The sequence below is a fragment of the Myotis brandtii genome, unplaced genomic scaffold (genome assembly GCF_000412655.1).
Source record: "Myotis brandtii unplaced genomic scaffold, ASM41265v1 scaffold304, whole genome shotgun sequence".
Lineage (NCBI taxonomy): Eukaryota > Metazoa > Chordata > Mammalia > Chiroptera > Vespertilionidae > Myotis > Myotis brandtii.
Genome location: NW_005361607.1, coordinates 955565 through 981277, shown reverse-complemented (window position 1 = coordinate 981277; position 25713 = coordinate 955565). Strand labels below are relative to the sequence as shown.

General features: G+C 42.9%; 1 protein-coding gene across 6 annotated transcripts in view; it reads left to right on the top strand.

Annotated features, from left to right (window-relative positions):
• The first annotated feature begins 6 nt into the window (after nucleotides 1-6).
• Nucleotides 7-25713, top strand: part of FGGY (FGGY carbohydrate kinase domain containing) — a 412417-nt gene continuing 386710 nt past the window's right edge. For 2 of the 6 annotated variants that reach the window (XM_005869840.2, XM_014542558.1), the window contains exons 1-2: nucleotides 230-380; nucleotides 24701-24915. In XM_005869840.2, the coding sequence (XP_005869902.1) occupies nucleotides 365-380; nucleotides 24701-24915 (231 nt within the window). In that variant the 5' untranslated portion in view covers nucleotides 230-364. Of the gene's footprint in view, nucleotides 84-177; nucleotides 381-508; nucleotides 630-18393; nucleotides 18489-24700; nucleotides 24916-25713 lie in introns of those variants that run through there. The other 4 variants (XM_014542556.1, XM_014542559.1, XM_014542560.1 and 1 more) reach the window with 4 other exon arrangements.

Below are 25713 nucleotides of genomic sequence, written 5' to 3'. Positions count from 1 at the left end.
GACCGCCCAGTCCGGTCGCCGTGCGGCCCCGCCGGGCCACCTGCAGGGTCCAGCCTGCTAATCCGTGATATCAGATTGGACAAGTAAGTGACCCTCCCTCAGGCCCACGTGTGCACCAGGGCCTGTTGCAGACGCGCAGCGCGCACGTTATCCAATCGGAGAGCGCATCCGGCCGACGCCTCCCTCCCTTGTGGTGCGGTCGCCACCTCCTCTTCCTTTTCTTCCCCCGGCTGCAGAAGTCTCATTCCAGCCGGGCCTTGGCTCCCAAGACGTTGTTGGGTCCCCCGTGTCCGCTCCTGGGTGAGGCGTCCGGCCACTCAACGGGAGGGTCGGCTTTTACTGCATCCCCAGAGCTGCCCATGAGATGTCTGGAACCCGAGGTCCTCTGCCATCACTGTCCAGTTGACCATGTTCACTTCTCTCCCCTCCACCCCCTCCGTCCCATCCCGCGTTTTAGGACCATTTCCTCAGGCATATTTGAGCCTTTGAATTCCAATCTGGCTACCTAAGGGATTTTAAGGCCAGTGCTGCTTGTAACTTGAAACGCTATCAGCAGCTGTTGATAACCTTGGAGGTGCAGTTTAGATGGTATAGTAGTAGTGCTGTTTGGTTACAGTCATCCTGGGTAGGTAAGTCCTGGGACTAATCATTACAAGATGCAAACGTATGGATTTCCTTAATCATTGGCTATTTTCCACGGAAGCACTTCTCTTGTCTTAACCCATTTCGTCCCTAAATTAAAGTGGCAATCAGTACCAAGAAATGGAAGAGCCATAATCATTTGTTTAATTTTTAAAATAGGAGTTCAGGGGTGAGGAAGCCACTATCTCTTGAATTGCTTATCCTCTCTTAGAATGTGGCTGTTATGGTAGAGTTTTGCTTTTGCTTTGTTTTGCTGGCTTTTCCTCATTTCCCATAAGCGGCCACATGTGTAACCTGATTTTTTACTTTTGAAGTTGTCAGCTGGGTTTTTCAGCCTTATGACTTCCTCCTGGTCTCTGGGAGTCTCCTGGTAATGAGGGCCTCTGCTTGGCTCTTGACCTGGTGGCCACTGGCCTGACTCTGGGAGGGACCAGCTGAGGTGGACCTCCTGTTATTAAGAATGACTGGGGGAAACAGACCACAGAGGTTGAGAAGGGCCTGGAGATTGATTGGGGGGCTGAGGGCCGGCGTTAAGTTTATTAGGAGGAGACTGGGCCTTCTTCCAGGTTATGTTAATCTTTGCTGTGGGCCTTGTCTTTTCCGGGAATCTGGTTCCCTTTCCCTAACCTTTCACTTAGTTCAAATCATAGTCAATTACCAGCTGGTTTTGAAAACAATTTCAGGTGGTGAATCTTGTCTTTAAACTCCCAGCCAGAGTGAGATGATCCCCCGCCTTCCCAGGGGATTTGATATAGTTATCTTACCAGAATGTATTATAGAGGTCATTTCACCTCTCACCTGCCCATCTTTTTTATAAGGTGGGATATAGAATCAACCCAGGTAGTGTAAGATGAGGCCATCCAAACCAGTGCCTCAGTTCATTCATTTGTTCACTAATCTTGTGGCAGGTGTGGGCCTGGCAACGTGGTAGAGAGAATAAGATGCGGTCTCTGCTTTCTCCAGTCTGCTGCTGTCTGGTCTGATGGGGGAGATTATATGATAGTGAGGTTAGTGCTGTGGCAAGGTATGCCGAAGATGCTCAGGGGTTGCCAGAGGGCACATGGCCCAATATGGGGTTTAGGAAAACTTCCAAGAGGAGATGATAACTGAGCTGAGTTACAAAGCCTCGGTATGAGTGGGCTGGAGAAAGACAAAGGGGAAGGGATTATCTTTGATTTGGGAACAGCATGTGCAAAACTAGGTAAACCTGGCACATGGTTGATCAGTATGGCTCATCAGGAAAGGGTGAGGTGAGAAATCACCAGAAAGGAGGCTGGGGCTGGGATGGGTGGCAGGCCAGAACAGGGAGGGTCCAGTGAGTCATGGTAAGAGAATTTAAAATGTGTTTCCCCTGTTTTAGAAATTTAATTCTGCCTGCAGGGTGAAGACTGGAGGAAGGCTATTATAATACAGGTGAGAAAGGGTTGGGGTAATAGTTGTGAAACTGGAGAGAGATTAGGAGAATAGAATGGTTAGGAATTAATTACTGATTGAATGTAGGGGATGAAGAAAGAATGTATTAGTCAAGGTGCCATGGGGAAGAGAAGGCATTCTTAACTGGGTATTTTTGAGCAGCTTTGTTGAGATCTACTTGACATACAGTGAACTACATACTTCAAGTGTCTAATCTGGGAAAATTTGATATAAGTATATATCCATCACAATCAAGATAAAGAATATTTCTAATACTCCCAAAGATTTCTAATGCCCCTTGGTAACCCCTTCCTCCCTAGAATCACCCTTCTACCAAAGCAATCAATGAACTAGTTTCTGTCACCTTAGATTATTTAAGATTTTTTAGGACTTTATCTGTAGGGTCATACAATATATATCTTTTCTTGTGTGGTGACTTTTACTTAATCCTCATCTTGAGATTCGTCCATGTTATATGTGCATACATGGTTCATTCCTTTTTCTGCTGAATAGTGTTCCATTGTATAATTATACTACTAGAGGCCCGATGCACGGAATTCGTGCAAGGGGCTTGTTCCCTCGCAGCCCCTCACAGCCTTAGGTGGCCCTCACAGCCCTAGCTTCGTCTAGATCTAGAAGGTCGTCCAGAAGGTTGTTCAGCTGTTCAGTCTAATTAGCATATTAGCTCTTTATTATATAGGATACTTTGTTTATCCATTTACCTGCTGATCAATATTTGGATTATTTGCTGCCTTTTGGCTACTACAAATAAAGCTGCTATGAATATTTGTATACACAGACATATGATTTCATTTCTCTTGGTTAAATACCAAGATGTGGAATAGCTAGTTCTCATGGGAGGTGTATGTTTAACTTTTTAAGAAACACCACGTGTATTTCAAAGTGATCATGCCATTTTACATTCCCCTCAGCAGTGTGTGAAATTCCCAGTTTCTCCCACACTCTGTTTGGTCACTTTCAAATTTTAGCCATTGGAATGTGGAATCCTGTCATGTGGTTTTAATGTGTATTTTCCTAATGACTAATAATTTCAAGCTTCTTATGTGCAGCCCATATACAGTAGGTCCTCAGGTTACTTCGGAGATCCGTTCCTACCACTCGACGTAACGAGATTTCGCCATAAGTTGGAACCCACCTACTTAAGCACCTACTTCACTCACATGGAGCACATACGCAGCAGTAATGAAGTAAAACAGTAAAAAAAATTTAAAAGAAAGATAACAATTCCTGACCTTTACTTGTGGTAAATAAATAATAAAAAACATAAAGCACATATGTACATACGTCAAAATGACGGAACTTTTTTTATATATAAATAAATGGGAGATGGTGACATAACCAGGAAACGACATACGTTGAGTCCGACGTAACCCAAGGACTGTCTGTATTTCATGTATCTTCTTGGGTAAAGTGTTTATTAAATTTTTTTCTATTTGTTTTTTTAATGGGCTGTTTTCTTATTGAGTTTTGAGAGGTTTTTATAATATACTAGAGGCCCGATGCATGAAATTCGTATACGGTGGGGGAGGGGAGTCCCTCAGCCCGGCCTGCACCCTCTCCAATCTGGGACATCCCTCTCACAATCCAGGACCGCTGGCTCCTAACCATTCGCCTGCCTGTCTGATCGCTTCTAACCCCTCTTCCTGCCTGCCTGATCACCCCTAACTGCCTCTGCCTGCCGGCCTGATCGCCCCTACCTTGCCCCCCTGCTGGCCTGATCACCCCTACCTTGCCCCCCTGCCCGCCTGATCTCCCCTAACCACCTCTGCCTCAGCCCCTGGCCTAAGCCGCAGTCTGGCCTCCCTTTGCGGGAGGCAACCTGGTGGATCAGGGGAAGGCACTGCGCCCATTACCCCGCTCCTGCTGCCACTGCCGGCCTGAGCCTCTGCCCTCGCAGCCACTGCGGCTTTGTCTGGAAGGATGTCCGGAAGGCGTCTGCATTAATTAGCATATTACCCTTTTATTAGTATAGATTCTCATTACAAGTTCTCTATCACATCTGAGTCTTTATTTTCTTAACTGTCTTTTGAAAAGCAGAGTTCTTAATTTTGATAAAGTCTAGTTTATCAATTTGTAATTTTGATGATGTCTATTTTATCAGTTTTTCTTTTATGGATGATGATTTAGGTGTTGTATCTAAGAAATCATGCGTAGCCTGAGGTCTCAAGTATTTTCTCCTATTTTTTTAAAGAAGCTTTATTGTTTTTTGGTTTTACATTAAATCCATGATCCGTTTTAAGTTAATTAAAGTTAATCTGTAGCACCAGATGTGGAACAAAGTTTATTTCTTTTTTGGGGGGGAGAGGGGTATGGTATCAATTGATCCAGCACCATTTGCTGAAAAGCTTATTCTTTTCCCATTAAATTGCCTTTGCACATTTGATCAAAGTCAGTTTACCATATGTGGGCCTATTTCTGGTTGTTTTGTTCTGTTCTGTAGATCTTTTTGTCTATTTTGATGCCAATACCACGTAATCTTGATAACTATAGTTTTGTAATAAGTATTAAAGTCACATAATGTAAGTCCTTCAACTTTTTTTTTTTTTAACTTGTTTTGGTCATTCCAGGTCTGTTACATTTCCACATTAATTTTACAATGTTGTCATTTTGTCAATTTCAAAAAAAAGGCCTGCTTAGCTTTTAATTGGGCTTTTATTAAATCTATACATTAATTTGGGGAGATTGACTTATTTAGGTCTTAGGTTCAGCAATGTTTTGTAGCTTTCAGTAGATGGGTCTTGCACATCTTTGTCAGATTATCTGTAGGTATTTCATATTTTTCATGTTATTGTAAATAACATTGTCTTTTAAAATTTCAACTTGTACTTGTTGCTGCTTGTGTATTGATCATGTATCCTACAATCTTGCTAAACTACTTATTAGTTCTAATAGCTTTTTGTAGATGCTATCAGATTTTCTGTGTAAGTGATCATGTTATCTGTAAATAAAGAAAGTTTTACTTTTTCCTTTCAATGAGGATGCCTTTTATTTCTTTTTCTTGCTATAGTGCACTGGCTAGAAGCATTGCAATTTTTTAAAATATATTATTGATTTTTAGAGAGAGAAGAAGGTATAGAGAGAGGGGGGCTTGCTATAGTGCACTGGCTAGAAGCATTGCAATTTTTAAAAATATATTATTGACTTTTAGAGAGAGCATTGATTTGTTGTTCCACTTATTTATGCATTCACTGGTTGATTCTTGTATGTGCTCTGACAGGGATGGTACCCATAACCTTGGTGTACTGGGATGATGCTCTAACCAACTGAGCTACCTGGCCAGGGCCTAGCTAGAAGCATTTGTTGTTGTTTTTTTCATCATTAACTTTGATGTATATTCTTTGTAGAAGCCCTTTATCAGGTTTAGGAAGTTTCATTCTATTCCTACTTTTCTGAGAGGTGTTGTTTTTTGGGTATTTGTTTTTAAATGAAGAATGGATGTTGTATTTTTGTCATTTCCTTTTTTCTGTAACTATTGAGATCATTTTTAAATTCTTAATATGATGAATTACATTCATTGATTTTTTTAAAAAAAATATTAAACTGAACTTGTATTCCTGAGATAAATCCCACTAGGTTAGGACCTAGTATCCTTTAAAAAAAAATTATTGATTTCAGAGAGGAAGGAAGAGGGAGAGAGAGATAGGAACATCATTGGTGAGAGAGATCATTCATTGGCTGTCTCCTGCATGTCCCCTACTGGAGATTGAGCCCGTAACCTGGGCATGTGACCTGACCGGGAATGGAACCATGACCTCCTGGTTCATAGGTCGACACTCAACCACTGAGCCACGCTGGCTAGGGCATCCTTATTATATTTTGTTGGATTCTACTTGGTAAAATATTAAGAATTTTTGCATCTATGTTAATAATGGATATTGATTTATAGTTTTCCTTGTATTGTCTTCCTAAGTTTTATATCTAGCTAATTCTGGTCTCATAGAATGAGTTAGGAAGCATTTCCTACTCTTCAATTTTCTGTAAGCACTTGTGTAGAATTAATATTAATTCTTCCTTAAATGTTTGATAGAATTCACCAGTGAAGCCATCTGGGCCTAGAGTTTTTTTGTTGGTGGGGAGGGAACAGTCAACTGTTTAAATAATATGGGACTATTGACATTGTTTCTTCTTGAATAAAATTGGATAGTTTGTGTAGTTTAAGGTATTTGTACATATCATCTAAGTTGCTCACAATAGTCCCCTATTATCATTTTAATATCTATAGAATCTGTTGTGATTTCATCTCCTTCATTTCTAATATTGGTAATTTGTGATTTTTCTCTTTATTTTCCTGATAATTCTGGCCAGATTTTATCAATTTTATTGATCTTCTTAAAGAACCAGCTTTTGGTTTCATTTATTTTCTCTCTCTCTTTTTTTTTTTGTTTTTGTTCTAAAATTTATGATTACTTTTCTTCTGCTTACTTTGGGTTCCTTTTACTCTTTTTAATTTCTTAAGGTGGAAGATGAGGCCATGTGTTTGTGACTTCTTTCCTAATATAGGCATTTAATATTGTACATTTCCAAGTACTGCTTCAGCTTAATCCTACAACTTCTTTTTTTTAAAAAAATATATGTTTTTATTGATTTCAGAGAGGAAAGAAGAGGGAGAAGAGAGATAGAAACATCAATGAAGAGGGAGAATCATTGATCAGCTGCTTCCTGCCCGCTTCCTACTAGGGATTGAGTCCACAACCTGGGCATGTGCCCTTGACCAGAATCCAACCTGAGATCCTTCAGTCCACAGGCTGATGCTCTATCCAGTGAGCCAAACCGGCTAGGGCTAATCCTACAACTTCTGCTGTTTTTTTTTTTATTTATTTACTTAAAAACTTTTTCTTTCTTCTTTCCTTTTTTTTTTGATCCATGGCTTATATAGAAATTTGTTATTCAGTTTCCAAATATTTAAGGACTTTCTATTATTATATATTACATATCTTTCTATTAATTGATTTATAATTTAATTTCATGTGGTTACAGGATGTACTTTGTATGACTTAAATCCTTTTAACTTTTTGAGACTTTTTTTTTTGGCTTAGAATATGGTCTGTCTCAATAAATGTTCCAAATGCATTTGAAAAGGATGTGTATTCTCTTGTTGGATAGAGTGTGTATAAGGTCAACTTTATTGACTGCTACTGTATATTATAACCTTGCTGATTTTCTATCTACTTACTCTATCAGTTATTGAGAGAGGGGAATTGAAATCTCATGATCATTGTAGATATATGCATTTCTCCTTGAAGTTCTACCAGCTTTTGTTTTATGTATTCTGATGTACTGTTATTAGGTACATTAATATTTACGATTGTTTGGTTGTCTTGGTGAATCATCCCCTTTATTATTTCAATTTCTGATAATATATTTGCTCTGAAATCTACTTAGTCATTTTTCCTGGTAATAGTTGTGCTCTAAAATGTACTTAGTGTGATAATGATATAACTGCTCCAGTTGCCTTTTGATTGCTGTTTTATGCTATATCTTTTTCTTCCTTTTACGTTTTAACCTATTTGTGTTCTTATATTTAAAGTGGGTTTCTTGTAGGCAGCATATAGTTAGATTGGATAACAAAGCGACACCTGACACTTCCTGCCTTTTCATTAGGGTGCTTAGACCATATTGAATGTAACTATTCATATGGTTTGGTTTGAGTATAACATTTTGCTTTTCTTCTTCTTTTTCTTTCTGTATTTGTCCCTTCTGTTCTTTGGTCTCTTTTCCTTTTTCTGCCTTCTTTGGGAGTAATTACTTTTTTATAATTTTTTTCTTCCTTATTGGTTAATTAAGTATAACTTTTTAAAGATGCTCACTTGAGGATATGTTTTTATTGATTTTCAAGAAAAAGGAAGGAAGAGAGAGAGAGAGAGAGAGAGAGAGAGAGAGAGAGAGAGAGAGAAACATCAATGTGAGAGGGAAACATTGATCTGTTGCCTCTCATACACACCCTGACCAGCCGAAACCTAGGTATGTGCCCTGACTGGGAATCGAACCTGCCACCTTTTAGTGTACAGGACAACACTCCAACCAACTGAGATACCCGTCCAGGGCAATTATAATTTTGGGGGGTATAATTTTAGTGGTTGCTTCATGGTTTATATTATACATCTTTAATTTATCAGCCTACTTTCAAGTGGAATAATACTGCTTCCTATAAAGGTTTCATATAAGAACCATACAATATAGATTTATAGTTCTTCCCTTCTAGCCTTTGTATTACTGTTGCTGTACGTTGCCCATTTCACTTTTATATATGTTTAAACGTCGTAATACATGGTTAGTTTAGTTTTAACCAGTCAGTTATCTTTTTTTAAAATATTTTTATTGATTTCAGAGAGGAAGGGAGAGGGAGAGATAGAAACATCAATGATGAGAGAGAATCATTGATCGGCTGCCTCCTGCACGCCCCCCCTACTGGGGATCGAGCCCGAAACCCAGGCATATGCCCTTGATTGGAATCAACCCCAAGACCCTTCAGTCCACAGGCCGAGGCTCCATCCACTGAGCCAAGAGGGCTAGGGCAAGTCAGTTATCTTTTTAAGACATTCACATAATTTTTAAAAATTCTTTCATGTACCCACAATGTTACCCTTGTCTCTTCATTACATTTTTTAGATTTCCATGCAATATCATTTCTCTTGCTGCTTCTTATAATGCAGTTCTGCTCCTGATGGACTTTTTAACCTTTTGTCTGGGAAAATCTTTATTTTAGCTTCAGTTTTGAAATATTTTTTTCCACGTGGTAAAGAATTCTAGATACAAGGTATTTTTCTTTCAGTATCTCAAAGATCTTAGCTCTACTGTCTCCGAGCTTGCATTATTTTACTTTTTTTTTTTCTTTTGTGAATAACGTCCCTCTCCCTGCCTCTCCCCCAGCTGCTTTTAAGATTTGCTCGTGATCATTGCTTTTGAACAATTTGGTTATGATGTTTGTTGGTTTGGTTTAGTTTTATATGTATTTCTTGTGCTTGAGATTCACTGATACTCTTGAATCTGTAGGTTTATAGTAAATCTGGGAAATTTGTGCCCGTTATGTCTTCAAATACTTCTCATGACACTCTTGCTCTTTTCTTCAGAGCTTCCCATTTCACATGTATTAGGCTACTTGAAGTTTTTCCACAGATCACCAATACTCTATTTATTTATTTATTTATTTTTAAATGTTTTTATTGTTGTTGTTGTTTTGTTTTGTTTTTTAATAGAGAGGAAGGGAGAGAGAGAGAGAGAAAGAGAAACATCAATGTAAGAGCACAACATCAATCGCTGCTTCCTACACATCCCCCTGAGTGGGAATCGAACTAACAACCTTTAGGTGCATGTAATGTCACCCAATCAACTGAGCCCTGCCATCCAGGGTTCTCTGATTATTTACTTTTTAAATCTTCTTTCTTCATTACATTTTGGATAGTTTGTATTACTATGTCTTGAATGTCACTGATATTTTCTTCTGTATTGTCTAATCCCATAAAGTCAATTTTTCATCTCAGCTATTCCAGTTTTCATTTCTAGAATTTCAACTTGAGTTTTTTTATATATATTCTATGTCTGAACTTTTAAGCTCAATCTTTCCTCTAGGTTTTTGAACATATGAAATCCGGTTATGATTTTTAATAGCTATGCCTTTTAATTCTAACAAATGTGTCAGTTCTAGGCCAGTGTCCATTGATTTTCCTCATTTTCTTGCTTCTTTGCAATTTCTAATTGAAGATCAGACATTGTGTTTTTTGCCTTGTTAGGTATTTTGTATTTCTATAAGTGCACTTGAGCTTTGTTCTGGGGCATGTATAAGTTATTTAGAAACAATTTGATCCTTTTGATTCTTGCTTTAAGCTTTGTTAGGTGGGACCAGAGCTATATCTTCTTCACTACTGAGTGAAACCTTCTGCATACTCTACCCAGTGCCCTGGGAATTGAGGTTTTTCAGTCTGGTTCTTTCGCAGAGGCAGTATTCATGGGTGTGTGAAGTCCGTTCACTGTTCACTCTAATCCTGTCGGGTGTTTCTGGCTCAGATAGATCCCTCACATGCATACAGTGATTGGTACTCTTGGTAATACTCGAGGAGTACCCTTTGCAGATGGCCAGACTTCTCCCTTTGTACACCTATCTCTCTCTCTCTCTCCCACCCTCCCTCAAGTACTCTAGCCTCCTTGTTGTCTACAGATTCCTAACTCTGTCTCCTCAACTCAGGGATACTGCGGGGCTTAGCTTGGGCCCCAGGCATTAAACTTGAACAATTTTCAGAATACCTCCTCTTTTTCCTCCTCCCGAATCTCTCCAGAATCCCTCTGCTTTGTTGCCTGATTTCCAGTATCCTGAGAACCTCTGTTTCCTATTTGGGTTTGTTTTTTAAGTTGTTCTGGGTGGGAGGGTCAGTATGGTTACTGTTACTCGTTCTTGGCTGGAAGTAGAAGTCTTCAACTGGAATTGTTAAAGAAAATGGAAAGAAAGGACTACCTGAGGATGGGAGGAAGGGATTTTGAGGTCACGAGGCACCAGTAATAATGGGGACCTCTTTTGCCACTTGAAGACTAGAAAGAGCACAGTGTAGGAGGTATATCAGAAGGACACATAAAATACCCTCATCTTAGGATATTTTTCTATCGAGGAACCACTTAGAAAGATGAGGGCAGCCCGAATCCCTGTGGCTAATCACGGCAGGTTTGTTATATCCCTCTAGTGGGGCAAGGGGAGGAGGAACGGTTAGCAACTGAAAAGGAGAAGTGATGTGAAGAAGGCCTCCTTGAGAGGATCTGTTACCTTAGTTCAAGAGGTACAGCTAGTTCCAGGCCACTCCAGAGGAAGGGGTCCCGGCCTTACTCTCCTTCCTGCTTTGAGGCTTCTGCTAATGCTCGCCATTGGCCAAACCCAACTAGTAGACAGAGGATTAGAGAGCCTTGGAGATCCGGACTGTGGTCCACAGGACACAGAGCATCAGAGAAGGATTGGGCGTGGATATGTATTTGGTGGGGGAGGGAGAATAACCTGTGCAAGGAGTCAGTGAGAACCTCTCGATTTCTGGCTACAGGATCAGCGTGGCTGGTGGTGCCAATCACTCAGATGGGAGAGAAGGAATAGTAGGTGTTTGGGGAGGTTTGACATGGGAGGGAGACATGATGAGATTTCCTTCCCACACTCATCATGTTTTCCCCTGGAGGTCTTGTACCCCTTCCCCCCCTTCATCATCTTAAATTGTTTAGGAAGTTTTTATCAACTTGAATGACAAATGAAGCAGAGTTCATACAGGAGGTACATTTACAATGATTTATGTGTGGGGCGGCTTTAGGGAGAGTGGGGGAATCAAGTAGAAATCATTCAGGCTAAGTGTATTACCAGTCCCTTGGCCATCTGGATTTGGGGCTGAGCTACACTGAAATCTGTTGCAGGGTTGAGAGCAGGTAGCTTGAATTCTGCTGCACTGGCCGTGGGGTGGAGATATTAAGAAAGGACTCAGGCCCTGGCTGGTGTGGTTCAGTTGATTGGAAAGGTTGCCGGTTTGAGTCCCAGTCAGAACACATGCTTAGATTACAGGCTCAATTCCCAGTAGGGGGCATGCAGGAAAAAGCCAATCCATGTTTCTCTCTCCTTTCCCCCTCCTTTCTCTCTAAAATCAATAAAAATATTTATTTATTGATTGATTTTTAAAAGAAAGGAGCCCAGCTAGTGTGACTCAGTGGTTGAGCATCATCCCATGAACTAGGAGGTTATGGTTTGACTCCCCGTCAGGGTACATGCCTGGGTTGTGGGCTCCATCCCCATTAGGGGTCATGCAGGAGGCAGCTGATCAATGATTCTCTCTCTCTCCTCCCTTTCCCTTTCTGAAATCAATAAAAACATATTAACAAAAAAAGAAAAAAGAAAGGATTCAGTAACTGATTGGATATGGAGAATGAAAGTTGAGAAGACAAATTCTGTAAAATCAACAATAATGTAGACAGATTAAGTTAAATGTAATTTACCAAACTCTTGGATTATAGAATTTTGTGGCCAAATGAGGCTGTTGTTGACATGTTTCATGGTTATCGTGTGACATAGTGGAAAGAGCATAGGATTGGAGTTCCAATCTGCTTTCCGCTGGCTCTGTGAGGTTGGGCTTGTGACCTGATTGCACACCTTGGTTATCCCATCTGTAGTGGTGGCCACTGCATGGTTGTTCAGAGAATTAGCAAGGCCATATACCAAGTCACTCGTACTATGCCTGGCACAGAGTAAATGCTCATGAGAAATTTATTCATCCAAGATGAGGGTTGGCTCCAAATACAAGTACGTTTGAGAAACATTTGGGTTCATGTGAAAATACATATTGAGTAAACACAGGTAACACTAATTTCTAATGATCTACTAAGGGAAGAGTAGGGTATAGGAGCAGGGTGACCACAAAGTCCCCCTTTAGAGACAGTTGGTGAAGACACCCTAGCTCCCTTTCCCTTTTCTCCTGAACAGATTATTCTGATGTTAGTGTAGGGATTGCATATTGGGCTGTGTGGGCCATTGGTTTGTCCCAGCATATGTTGCATCCAAAGGGCCTTCAGGAAGGTAAAGAAGACCTACTGTGTGCTTACCCTGTGCTGTTCATCCAACGTACCTAATCTCCACACAATGTCATGTGGAAACATGGGTGTCTGAAGATCATTCTTGTTAAATGTATCAAGTGCCCCTTATCCCTCTCCCTATCTTGTTGTTTCAGGCAAAGCCATGGCTTGGAGGAACAACAGTTACAGGAACTGAAAATATACAGCATAGAGGAGAGAAGACCCAGTAGGAGGTTGCTAACCTAGAAGGGATTAGATGGTTTAGATTGTCCCATGGGATAAAAATGAGGACTATTGGCTGGAGCCATACAAAGCAGAGTTTAACTCATTACAAGGAAGAGCTTTCTTTTAACAGTAATAGCTGCTCATTGCAAAAATTCCAATAGCACCGAGAAGGGAAGTTAAAAATTGCCCTCTCACTTCCACTACATTACTTTTTAAAAAAAATATATTTTTATTGATTTCAGAGAGGAAGGGAGAAAGAGATAGAAATACCATTGATGAGAGAGAATCATTATCAGCTGCCTCCTGCACACCCCACACAGGGGATCGATCGAGTCCACAACCCGGCCATGTACCCAGACCAGGAATTGAACCATGACCTCCTGGTTCATAGGTCGATGCTCAACCACTGAGCTATTCTGGCCGGGTTGCATACTTTTCTTTGTGAGCAGGTATTTGTATATTCCTCCGGAAATGTGGGTCTCTATACTAGTACAATGCAGGGATTCCCAAGCTTTGGTATTTATCAGGATCCCCTGGAGGCTTCTTTACAGGTCTCTGAGCACAGGGAACTCCCAGAGTTTCTGAATCAATAGATCTGAGTGGAGCCTGAGGATTTGCATGTCTGACATGTTCCTTGTTCCCTTGTGATGCTGAGGCTGTTCTGCCTAGAGTCCACCCTTTGAGAACCACTGATACTCTATCCTCTTTAAAAAATAATACAACTGCAAACTTGCTTTTACCTAACATAATCAGTATTTTTCTTTAGCTCCTTCTTGTTTTTAACAGCTGCTTATGTCCCCTATTAATAAACATTTAAATTGTTTCCAGGGTGTTTGTGAGTATGCTCTTGCCTTTTTTTTTTTTAAATGTCATAATGGACCTTTTTGTATATATTTTTTTAGGTGAGACGACTAATAAATTCTTAGAAGTGAAACTGTTGGGTAAAAGGGTAGATTTTGAAAATGGGCAGATATTGACAAATTGTTCTAAAGAAGATTCATCCAATTACTATCCCACTAAAAGTGTATGACACTATTTCCTCACACTCTTGCCAGAGTGGGTATTATAAAAAAAAATTAATTTTTGCCAGTTTGTTGTAAAATTGTATCTCAGTATTGTTTTGATTTGTATTTCCTACCTTATTGGTGAGGGGAAAGGTTCATATGTATTCATCGCATTTATTTTTTCTGTGAACTGCAAGTTTTTGTTCTTTGCCTCATAGGAAGAGGGAACAAACAGTATGAAAGGTACCAAACCTCTGACAGGTTGCTAATACTTTTGAAGGGTTGCAGTATCAGGGGTTGCAATCAGGGAGGGAGACAAAGGGGTAATGGGAACAGGGGGGCAGGGATGGAGGGGAGGGAGGGAAGGTTAGAGAGGCAGGCAGGGCCAGAGCTTTGAGGTCCTTGTGGGCCAAATAAAGATCTTTGGCAGAAGCATCATTGGTGGTGGCTAAGCCTAGACTGTAGCTCTTGGTAATTTTGACAGCGTGTCTCTGTGTGTGGCATGGCAGACTGTCCAGTTCTCCAAGTCCAATGTTTAATCTTCAAATAACCTTGGGTCTTAAAGCCACTGGGCCATGCTTCGTAAACAGGTAAACACGAGAATAGGCCAAAGACCTCAGCCATCGTCTGGCGGGGCGTCGTCTCTGGGAAGGGGTTTCTGTGTGGGGAATGGATTCTGTTGCTCTTCCTAATACTGCCCTGAGCCCTTCCTGACAGCAGTCATTAAGGTCGGTGGTTTTTCAGTTCTTTTAATTTGAGTGGCTTTCTGGGAACAGCTGTGGATGCTGGCCAATATGCTAATGATAACGGCATTGCTTTGAAGGTCTGGTTAGGTCTGTAGAAAATCATTTCATAGTTAACTGGATCAGCAAATCAACAGCAGCCCCTTGGAGAAGAAAGTGACAGAGGGAGAGACAATACACATGCAGAGTGGGGCAAAAGTAGGCTTGCAGTCATCATTTGGAAAATAATATAATCATTCATAAATAGTAATACAAAAATAAACTGTTTCAGCCCTAACCGATTTGGCTCAGTGGATAGAGCGTCATCCTGCGGACTGAAGGGTCCCGGGTTCGATTTCGGTCAAGGGCATGTACCTTGGTTGTGGGCACATCCCCAGTAGGGGGTGTGCAGGAGGCAGCTGATCGATGTTTCTAACTCTCTATCCCTTTCCCTTCCTCTGTAACAAATCAATAAAATATATTTTTTAAAAAATGAAAACTATGAAAGGTTTTTTTCTTAAAAAAAATAAAATAAAATAAACTTTCAGGTTCTCACACCTGTAAACCTCTTTTGCCCCATCCCGTATATTTAAATACTTCAGAATTCAAAGAGAGGTGAGGGACTCATGTTTCAAAAAGAAGAGTCCATGTAATAATAAATCACTGCTTATAATTTTCCCTGCTGTGGGCTTAGCTGTGTAATTGGCATATTGGGGTTAAAATATACTGACTTTGCACTTAGAAGCAGGCCACCAGCCCTCGCCCTCTTTGTGTCTGCTCTGCCATCTTCCTGTTCCCAGAGTCCTGGCAGGAGAGTGACCATCGGGTTCAAATCTGGCTTTTAGTGGACTCAGGGTTTGTCAGAGATAGACGGCTTCGCACAGGGGGTCCTGGGCTTACTCTCCATCTTTCTTCTCCCCTCCACACATGTGCCTGTGGAAATGGGGTCCTCGGTCAAGGAGGGAGAGCGTCCCAGGGGAGGGGCATGGTGCTTTACACAGAGGAGAGGTTTGCTGATATTGCTTCTGGAACTCTCCATGGACAGAGAGTCCTTCGAGGCTTTTTATTTTTAAAAAAATAGAGGTGGGAAACTTTTTTTTTTCCCTGCCAAAGGGCCATTTGGATATTTATAACATCATTTGTGGGCCATACAAAATTATCAACTTACAAATTAGCCTGCTCTATTTGGTCAAACATTTAATTAACTCACCCCCAATGCCATGGCAGGGCCAGACCAACTGATATAAGGCCCATGGGCCAGGTGTTCCCCACCCCTGATTTAATACAACCTAGTAATTTCCCTTCTACTCTATCACACTACACCGTGCTTACCTATGAGGACAGTGAAGCAGGGGACAGAACAGTCTCAGTTGGTACCAGTGCTTCCTACCGTAGCATTTATAGTGCCATAGGGGTGTTTATTAATCAGAGTGTGGAGAAGGCATTTCCAATCACTGAGTGACTTGAGCAGGCTTCCCAGGATAAGCAGACATGGAAGGGTCTTCTGAGTGTGTCCACCATGAAGGCAGCTTGTTAGTGTGGAAATCCAGGCCACTGCGGGGTAGTAGCAGGAGTCGTGCTGGGACTCAGGCCTCCTTCCTCTGGGCTTTGTGGCCATCACTGGGTGTTGACCCTCTCAGGATTTGTGTCCTCACCTGTAATGGGAGCAATGGCACATACCTTGTACCCGTGGGTTCCCTTTTGCCTTTCTGTGCAAAGAGGCTACCTCAGCGTGGCAGCATAGAGAGCTTGGAAGGCAGTCTAACAAGTGAGGAGGCTTGTGTTTTTTTACCATAGGGGTTGGAAAGGGGAGAGTAAGCAGGGTTTTCTAGAAGAGGACTTAGGAGATTCAAAGCTTTCTTTGCTCTCAGGTGCTGTCTGCTGTTGGAGTTTGGGTCGTTATTTGAGGAGTCAGATCTCCCACCCACGGTTTCTTTAGGGCCTGCACTGTGCATTTGGCCTCAGCACGGCTAGATTTTGTATTTTCTTGGTGTCAACTGTTGTTCCATCGCTGGTGTGGCTCTTTCTTGGAGGGTGGCCATTTTTGGTCACTATCCAGGAATGGTCTTTTTTTTGTTTTGTTTTGTAATAATGGGGCCCAGGCCTTGGCCATGTTACACCTTTTTAAATATTGAGTCTCTGATCACTCTGCTGCCTCCTGCATTCGCCCTACCAGGGCTTGAGCCCACAACCTGGGCATGTGCCCTGACTGGAAACCGAACCAATGACCTCATGGTTCCTGGGCTGATGTTCAACCACTGAGCTACACCGGCCGGGCAGGACTGGCTCTGTTTTGATCCTTGTGGCTGTCATATTGTGAGGCAGGCAAGGGGGTTGGGTGAGTGCTGGCTTCTCTGCCTTTTGAAATCCAACTTTGAATAAGAAAGTACAGCCAGTCTTTCTTTTGTCTGATTTCGCACTATTCCCCTTCTTCAATCGCCTTGTTTGTCTTTAAAAATGGACTCAGCCGGGCACCGAGGCTCAGTGGTTGAGCATTAACCTATGAACCAGGAGGTCACGGTTCGATTCCCAGTCAGGGCACATGCCCGGGTTACATGCTCGATCCCCAGTGTGGGGCGTGCAGGAGGCAGCCATTCAATGATTTTCTCACATCATTGACGTTTCAATCTCTCTCTCCCTTTCCCTTCCTCTCTGAAATCAATAAATATATATTAAAAGTGGGCTCAGTTGAGAGCATCAAGATCCTCAACATACTGAAAAATACTGATTGAGTGGTTGGAAAGGTGATGGAAACTGTAAATTGGTGCATCTGTGTCTGCATTCTGTGGACAAAGTTGAAATTGGAATAGGATGTTTGACCCCAGGAGTATGGCTAGGATTATGGCTGGGATTAGGATTAACATGAAGCCATTGCTGCAGTCTTACAAGGTGCATTATGTTTAGGTGCATAAACTCGAGGCATCACCATTTGTATTTCTTTTTTTTTTTAATATATTTTATTGATTTTTTACAGAGAGGAAGGAAGAGAGATAGAGAGTTAGAAACATCGATGAGAGAGAAACATCGATCAGCCGCCTCCTGCACATCTCCTACTGGGGATGTGCCCGCAACCCAGGTACATGCCCTTGACCGGAATCGAACCTGGGACCTTTCAGTCTGCAGGCCGACGCTCTATCCACTGAGCCAAACCGGTTTTGGCACCATTTGTATTTCAAAAATAAAATTCTTACATTGTCAATTCATAAAAATCAATAAGTATTTTTTTCAGCTCCCTCTTCCTAGTGTCCAGGCGCACTTAATATTTGTTGGAATTTGAGCTGTTAGATATGTTGCAAACATGTATGTATAGATAATACATATTAAAAGATTTCAGGCATCTAGAAGTGATTTGGTGTTGGGCAGCAAGATTGGCACAAAATAGTAGTCCCAATAATTACTACCATTTATTGAGCATGTACCATACATACATCAGGCACTGTGCTAGGCACCTTAGTTACATAATCTCAGTTAATCTTTCAGAGAACACTAGGAGATGGTAGCCTTTCACTTTAAGAGAAAAAGCACCTGTCAGCAATCTGCACTTTTTCTTCCATGTGTATTGTTGATAAAGCCAATGAGAGAGCCAGTTACTATTGCCATATGAGCACTTTCCCACCACTGTGAACTTTCTCATCATCTTAGAGCATATGAGGTTTGTTTAAAGTGGTATTGAGTTCTTTATGTTAAGAAGACTGAAGGGGACAAGCCCATTATTGCTTATCTTTTTCTTCCCAAATTTACCAGCCCCCATCGTAATATAACTAACTAAATAAATCATGCAGGACTCCTGTACAGGAGCTCCCAGCAAAGTCTAAAGATCAAAGTTGAAAGAGGATAGATATTGAGCTCCCTCCCAGATCCCTGGGACACTGTGTCTGTGGACACAGCCACCACATTTATCCTGGAGGAGTGGCTCTTTTAAGAAATAGGACTGAAGGTAAGCTCCTCACCTCCAGAAGTTTGTTGTCTTTGGAAACAGTATTATTACTATTAGGGGGAAAGAAGGAGAAAAAAAAATAAGGGACCAACCTCTCAATGATTGGTTTTCAACGCAGTATTTGCAGCGTTGACCCCCCTTCTTAGAATTGCTGAAATAGTTTTGCAAAGAATAGCCTCCATGTCCAGGTCTTTCTCTCCTTTTTTCACACTGCATTTGAGCAGCTTGCACATTGGTTGAAGAATCAGCCGTGAGGTCTGTGGTTTCCTGTGCACGTTTCTAATAATATTTATACAGGCTCTTACTTAATGAACCGTATAAATATTTATCGTAAGAACCATCTTTTGATGATGAATAGGGGCTAGAAATCAGTCCAGTTTACGCTGGGGACTTGGACAGGAGGCGTTGCTGCCCTTTGAAGCATCGTGTGGGCTGAGAAGTTAGGGATGGCTCAGGACTTGTGGGCAGCGCAGCTTGAATTTCTCTCCAGTATTTTTCTTTCTCTTGGCCTCCACCATCCATGTCCTTATTGCTCTCTGCCTGACCACTCTCTCCATATCCCCATCAGCTTTTCTTTTTAGAATATTCATCTTTGCCTAAAAAGAATGAGATGGAACCATTCATAAATTGCGCTTTGGAGCCTCACCGACTCAACCTCCAATCCCAGTTCCTCTGCTTCCGTGCTCAGTGACCTTCAACAGCTTTATTGCGGAGAACCTCAGTCTCCTTTACTGGAGAATGGGCTCATGGTGCTTATCTCACATGGTTGTTAGAAAGATGGCATGAAATCACATGGGTGATTTGCAGAGCAGAGCTTACTACGTGCTAGTTGTTGCTGCATTTGTTGGAGAAGTGATCAAAGGACTTGGTTTTTAACTTTAGGTTCGTGTTGTGGAAAGAGCCCTAAGACTTACCCTAAGAGACTAGGGTTCGAATATGGGTGCTGCTATTTACTGCTTGTGTGGCTTGGGGCACATTTCCCCATTCCACTGAGGTGTCAAATGGGCACAGATTCACCAACGTGATTGGGTTTTACTCAGAAGAGGTTCACACGTGTGAAAGTGCCAGACACACAGCAGGGCCCTAATCCTTTAAAAACATTTAGAAAAGGGAATAATGTTTTCCATCTTGCAGTGACTTTATCTTTTGAGCCCCAGAGGCACTGGGATACAGTTTGGAGTCCAGGACACCCGGCAGATGGGTCTTATGACCCAGGAACAAAGGGCACAGAGTGAGTGGGAAGGCAAGGAAAACCCTTTGGCAGAGTTTGTGTAACTCCCAGGGTTGAGTTTCAGGGAAGCTGCCCAAAGGCTTGAACCTCTCTGCCTCCCTGCTTTCAGGGTCCAGGTCTGGAAACAATCAACAGAGATCACTTAAAACTATAATAATGGAAAACGTGGTGAACCCGAAATATTTAATTAGGATCTATTTCTTAGAAAAACATGCACCGGGAGGTGTGAGCAAGCCATGCTGGGAAGGTAGGAGCCCTTGTTCCTGTGGGTTTGACTCTTCCTGACTGATCCTTGGCAATACGGTCTAGAAATGATGGTTTGCCAGAGAGAGGCAGCGTGGCGTGGGGAGGGGTCAGTCTCTGAAGGTGGACAGCCGAGTTCTGAGTTGGCCTATCTGAGACAAAGTAGGCAGGATCCCAGCAGAGCTGTTGGCCATTTGATAAATGAAGGGGTATCAGGCGGGGTAGCATCCTGAGAAAACGGTAGGGACTGTGGAGCCAGAGGGAATTGATCGCTGTCAACTCTGTTACTTACTAGTTACATGACATACTGGAGTAAGTTACTTTCCCTGTCCACGACTCACTTTCCTTATCTGATTATGTTCAGGGGTTAGTGTCAGAGTAAAGGGGGAATGCATTAAAAAAACCCACAAAACTGGGTGTCAGACTTGGGATCTCTGTATATATTCATATATATGTCACTGAAAGTGTATTGAGGACAGTGTGTTCAACTCCCCTGTGAAAATTGCAATAAGGTGTTCCACAGGCAATTTCTGAAAATCCCATGATTTTTCTTTGAAGGGGAGGCATTAGGAGAGAGTTCACATTCAGTTCAGTATGTGAGTGAGTTCAATAAGTCCTCAATGCAAACAAGATGAATTTTGGAGGATTTCCATGGCAGATATTAGTAGGTGCCAACCATGGTCATAGAAATATCTCAAAAATGTTACCATGGAATATATATTTTATGATTTACAAGATCCTGAGGAAAATCGCCCCAGTAAATTAGTTGTCTTAATATTGTTGTAAGTACTTTTTTTAAAATTTGTTTTATGGAATTGTTTGATTTTTTTGTAGAATATTTTCAAAATAAATTCCAGTTTTAGAATAGTTAAAAAAAAAAAGTAGTGATGTAAACAAGCCGCTTAGCACAGCATCAGACCCACAGTTAACAGGGCACCTTTGATTATTTCTTTAAGGACAGGTGTTAAAGGTATCCACTGAGTCACACAGTGACTTGTTGGGTTCCTGCTGTGCCAGGCACTGGGCTAAGGGGACAGCCCTGATCCCAGCAGCAGTGGAGTGAACTGGTTAATGAACCAGGCGAGGTGAGGGCTCCCCTGAAGGGTGGGCTCTTTCTCTTTCCTGTTTAGCAAAGAGATGGAATTCGCCTCCTTGGATTTTACTGGAAATAAACCAGGCTGTCTGGATGGTGGGTGGTAAGATGGTGTACTCCCTGCAGAGGAAGAGAGAGTCAAAGGGAGGAGGAGCCCAGGCGTGAGGACGTGGGCCACCCCCCTGGGCGGGATCTTGCTTGTGTTTGGGGTTGGCAAGAGTGAAGACACATCTGGATGGTGGCTAACCAGGTCTGTGTCAGCAAGAATGTTTGTATCGATGCTTCATTTTCTGTTGATTCCTTGTTTCTCCCTGAAGTGCTCAGAGTAGTCTTTGGAATGTTCTAGCCAAGGGCAGAGAGGTGTTGATATGCTAAGATCAGTGTTAGGGAGCAGCACCCCAGGGCCTTTCACAGTGGAGGCTGTGGGAAGCTAAGAGAAGGAAGCCCAAGTGAAGTAAGATGCGTGTGTGAGAGCAGTGGGGAGGTGGGCCAGCTAGCTTGGCCAGCCTTCGTCCTTTTCGAAGATAAAGACGCTGAGGAAGCTCTGAACTGGGGCACTGTCCTATTGTGTCCATCATTGTATCATGAGTTCTGAGCAGGGTGCCTGACACAGTCCGATTTCTTCAAATCTCTGATATCATTCATTGCAAGAGGCATCATTATTTCTTTTACCACTAAAAAAGAAAAAATGCTACCAATTAATTGTATGATGCCATTGATCATCAGATTCACTCTGATTTTGCAGAAGATAAATGTGGAAAAAAATGAGTGTTCAGGAATTAATAAAATGTAGCTATAAACATCCAATAAATATTTGTAATTGGATGAATGAAGCACATGGGGATTAGAGTCAAGACAAAACACTACTGCATTTCAATACAATTCAGGAATGCAAACTGTATTAAAACATGAATTTATTCATCCTTGTCTTCTATTGATTCACTAATTTAGTCATTCATTCAGAAAATGTTTATTGGGAACGGATTATGTACCAGACACTGTGCTAGGAGCTGGCGATATGGAAATCAATAGTTCCCCTTTTCAGGTTCAGGCCACTAAGGGAGATGGACAGAGAAATAAAAAAAGTCACAATTCTGAGTTGATAAGTCTCCACAGAAAGTAGGGACACAGTGCCCTGGTGGCTCCAAGGGACAGAGAAAAGCAAGGCGGTCTTCCCTGAAGAGGTGATGATGGAGCGGGATCTTAAAGTGTAGGTCCGTGGTCACCAGACAGAAGTAGGAAAGAATTAGGGACGAGCAGGTCTGAAGTGATGGGTAGTCAGGCAGCAGTGGGTTGCACTTGGGAACCTACGAGGAGTTTTGGGATGTCTTGAGTTGGGTGTGAGAACGGGCAGGACAGGGTTGGACACAGCTGGACAGCAGGCAGAGAGAAGCTCCTGGAAGCCTGAGATGTGATGTGGTGGGCCTTGGGCTGTGTATCAGCCCTAAGCCAAAGGTTGCCAACCTTCCGGAGTCCTGAGGGAAGGAGGGGGATGGGGCCCTGGTGATCTCTGCTTCAAACTGAGCAGCTCTGCTTTGACCTGTTTCATTTAAATTTTCTGAGACATGGCTTGAAGAAACGATATCACTGTTGAATGAATGGAGGAATGTATGGTGTGAACACTGGTGCTGCTGGTCCTTTGGGGCTCCTGGAGGGTTGTGAGGGAGAGAAGGTGAGGAAGCAGTGGGCTGGAGCCTGAGAGTTGTTCTCTGAGGCTCCGATGAAGGTAGCAAATGTTCTTACTACAGCTTCCCCATTTTCCTCTCCACCTGCCAGCCAGCCAGCCAGCGGGGGCAGGCACCGCTGGGAAATCACTGCGATGAAGTCAGAAGCAGTCGCTTTTAATGAAGCTGTTTTTGTCTGGAATAAATATCCAGGAAGCAGTAACCACACATCTGCTGGCTGGCTTCGTTTTAGTGTCCCCCAGCGTGACGTTGCCAGGAAGCGTTACCTTTTTGAAGGGGAAGGGGCACAGACCGCTGCTGCCCTTGTTGAAATGGGACTCTGGGTGCTAGGACCGCCCCGAGCTCACCTGGGAGCTGTAGCATGTTAACCAGCGTGGCTGTCCTGGGGCAGGGAGTGGGGTGGGCTTGTTCCAGTTCTTTGAAAGCCAAATATGGACCATGAAAGCTTCTCTGAGATTTCTGTCCTGTGGGCTGATCTGACCAAAGGGATTTGGAGGGGCAATGAAAGCGAAGGCATTCCGGAGTGTCCTCCTGTCAGATTGCCTTGTAACTCTCAAGGGGTCTGTAAGGAAAACAGATTATCTGACAGATTCCTGATCCTGTCTTCTGCGAGGCTGCTTTCCAATTCCCAGTCTCTTCATTACGGGGCCGCAGGAGGTTTGCCTCTTCTCCAAACCTGTACTGCCAGCTATTAGAAACACAGGAAAGAGCGGAGACTCAGGAGCTCACAGACCTGGGCTGCGGGTCCGGGCTGCCCCTGAGGGATGCTGGCTACATTCCTTAACTTCTCAGAGACCTATTTCCCCATCAGGATAATGTGCATGGTCATAATAATGTATATTTATTCTTCTTAAGCATGTGGTCTTAGCATTAAGAGAAAAGTTATGTACCTCTTGGAGCCTCACCTTGATCACCTGTAACATAGAGATTTAAATAGACTCATCTTGGCCCAGCCAGTGTGGCTCAGTGGTTGAGCATTGACCAGGAGGTTCAATTACGGTTAGGGCACATGCCAGGATTGTGGGCTCGATCTCCAGTAGGGGGTGTGCAGGAGACAGCCAATCAGTGATTCTTTCCCATCATTGATGTTTCTATCTCTCTCTCCCTCTTCCTTCTTCTCTCTGAAATCAATAAAAAAACACACATTTAAAATATAATCACCTTGGAGAATCCTAGTGTGTAGTAGAGGGGAGGTTTGTGCTTTTCACAGTGCTTGGCACATAGTAGATGCTCAGATAATTATTTAAATGACTGATGGACTGTGTAGATGAAGTTCCTATTCAGTATCATGGCCACTGTCCTTATTTTGACAAATTCAGTAAGAATCCTGTATAATAAAGAGGTAATATGCAAATTGACCATCATGCCATAACACCATCACAAGATGGTGGCGCGCACAGTGGGGGCAGGGCTGACAGCTGCTCTGTGCAGTCCTGAGGCAGGGCATTGGGATGGCACTCCAGGACTTGGGGCCATTCTTCGGCTTTCTGGCCATGTGGGGCGGGACTCTGGGACTTGGGGCGGTCCCATGGCACGGGGGTAGGGGGGAAGTGGCGGAGTACTGGGTCTCGCACGACTTCGCTCCATGGTTCACTAGTAAATGCATATCTGTTACCTCCATATTCTCAATTCTCCTATAATCCTTTACTTACCTTTATAGCACTTTTCACTTGATATCATGACTTTGCTTAAATAATCATACAGTTCATAAATGTTTCATGTCTGACCCCCTCCGAAGCATGGAAATTTCGTGTCTGTGGTGATGCCTGTCTTGTTCACTCACCACCTAGCTCATGCCTGTTACCGTACTGTTATCACTCAACATTTTTGGGGGTGAATAAGTAGTAGAAGACCACCAGTTCGTTAGCTGCACCCCTTTCATTTCCACTTTCCAGAAGTCTTGTGTCTGACTTTGCAGAACCGCTTGGTCTTCATGTGGTTTTGCCTTTGACCCCCATAGGCCGAGGGAACGCCATGCCTGGTGGAGATCAGGAACCGGGGCGCTACTATGTGGGTGTGGATGTCGGAACAGGCAGCGTCCGTGCGGCTCTGGTGGACCAGAGGGGCACCCTTTTGGCTTTTGCGGATCAGGCGATTAACAAGTGGGAGCCTCAGTTCAACCATCACGAGCAGTCCTCCGAGGACATCTGGGCCGCGTGCTGCATTGTCACAAAGGTAAGACCATAGTTGCGGCGCTCTCTCCTCGCATGTGCTTCCCTGCTCCTACCTGCTGAGTGTGTGCCGTGTGTCCACCTGGCACCAGGGACAGTGTTGGTGTAACTTCAGACACAGGCCTGGCCTTGCAGGAGCTGACAGTCTAGCAGTGACAGAGACCAACAGCCAGCCAAAACAGGACATGATAGGTGGTGAGAGCGAAGTGACTGTGGCTGGTGCTGAGGAAAGGGTTACCTCTGAGAGGCTTAAAGTAGACAGGTCAGAGGATAGGAACATGTAGGCATAGCATGGTCAGGTGTGACCTAAGGTGGAAGCGGTCACTGATAATTATCGCTAACATCTGTGCTTCATGTATCTAACATATAGCCTTCCTTGCCATTAAAGAAATTGCCAATGTGGTACAAAACGTGTTAACAAGGATTATGTAGTTGAATCTTCACAAGGAGGCAGGACTGTAACCTACACACTCTGATTTCAGCACTGCACCCTTAGTCACTGGGCTGACCTGCCTTCCAAGTGGACAAGTGAAGGGAACCTCATTTTGGTCAGAGGGAACAGCATGTGCAAAGGCACTGTGGCATGAGAATTCAGTGATTTGAGAAAGCAAGGAAGTTGGGCAAATGAGGAGCAACTCAGTTGTGCTAGGCCAGTGGTCGGCAAACTGCAGCTCGCGAGCCACATGCAGCTCTTTGGCGCCTTGAGTGTGGCTCTTCCACAAAATACCGACTTCTGTGCATGGGCCACGAAGTTTCAATCGCACTGTACATGCGCGCCCGCACATGGTATTTTGTGGAAGAG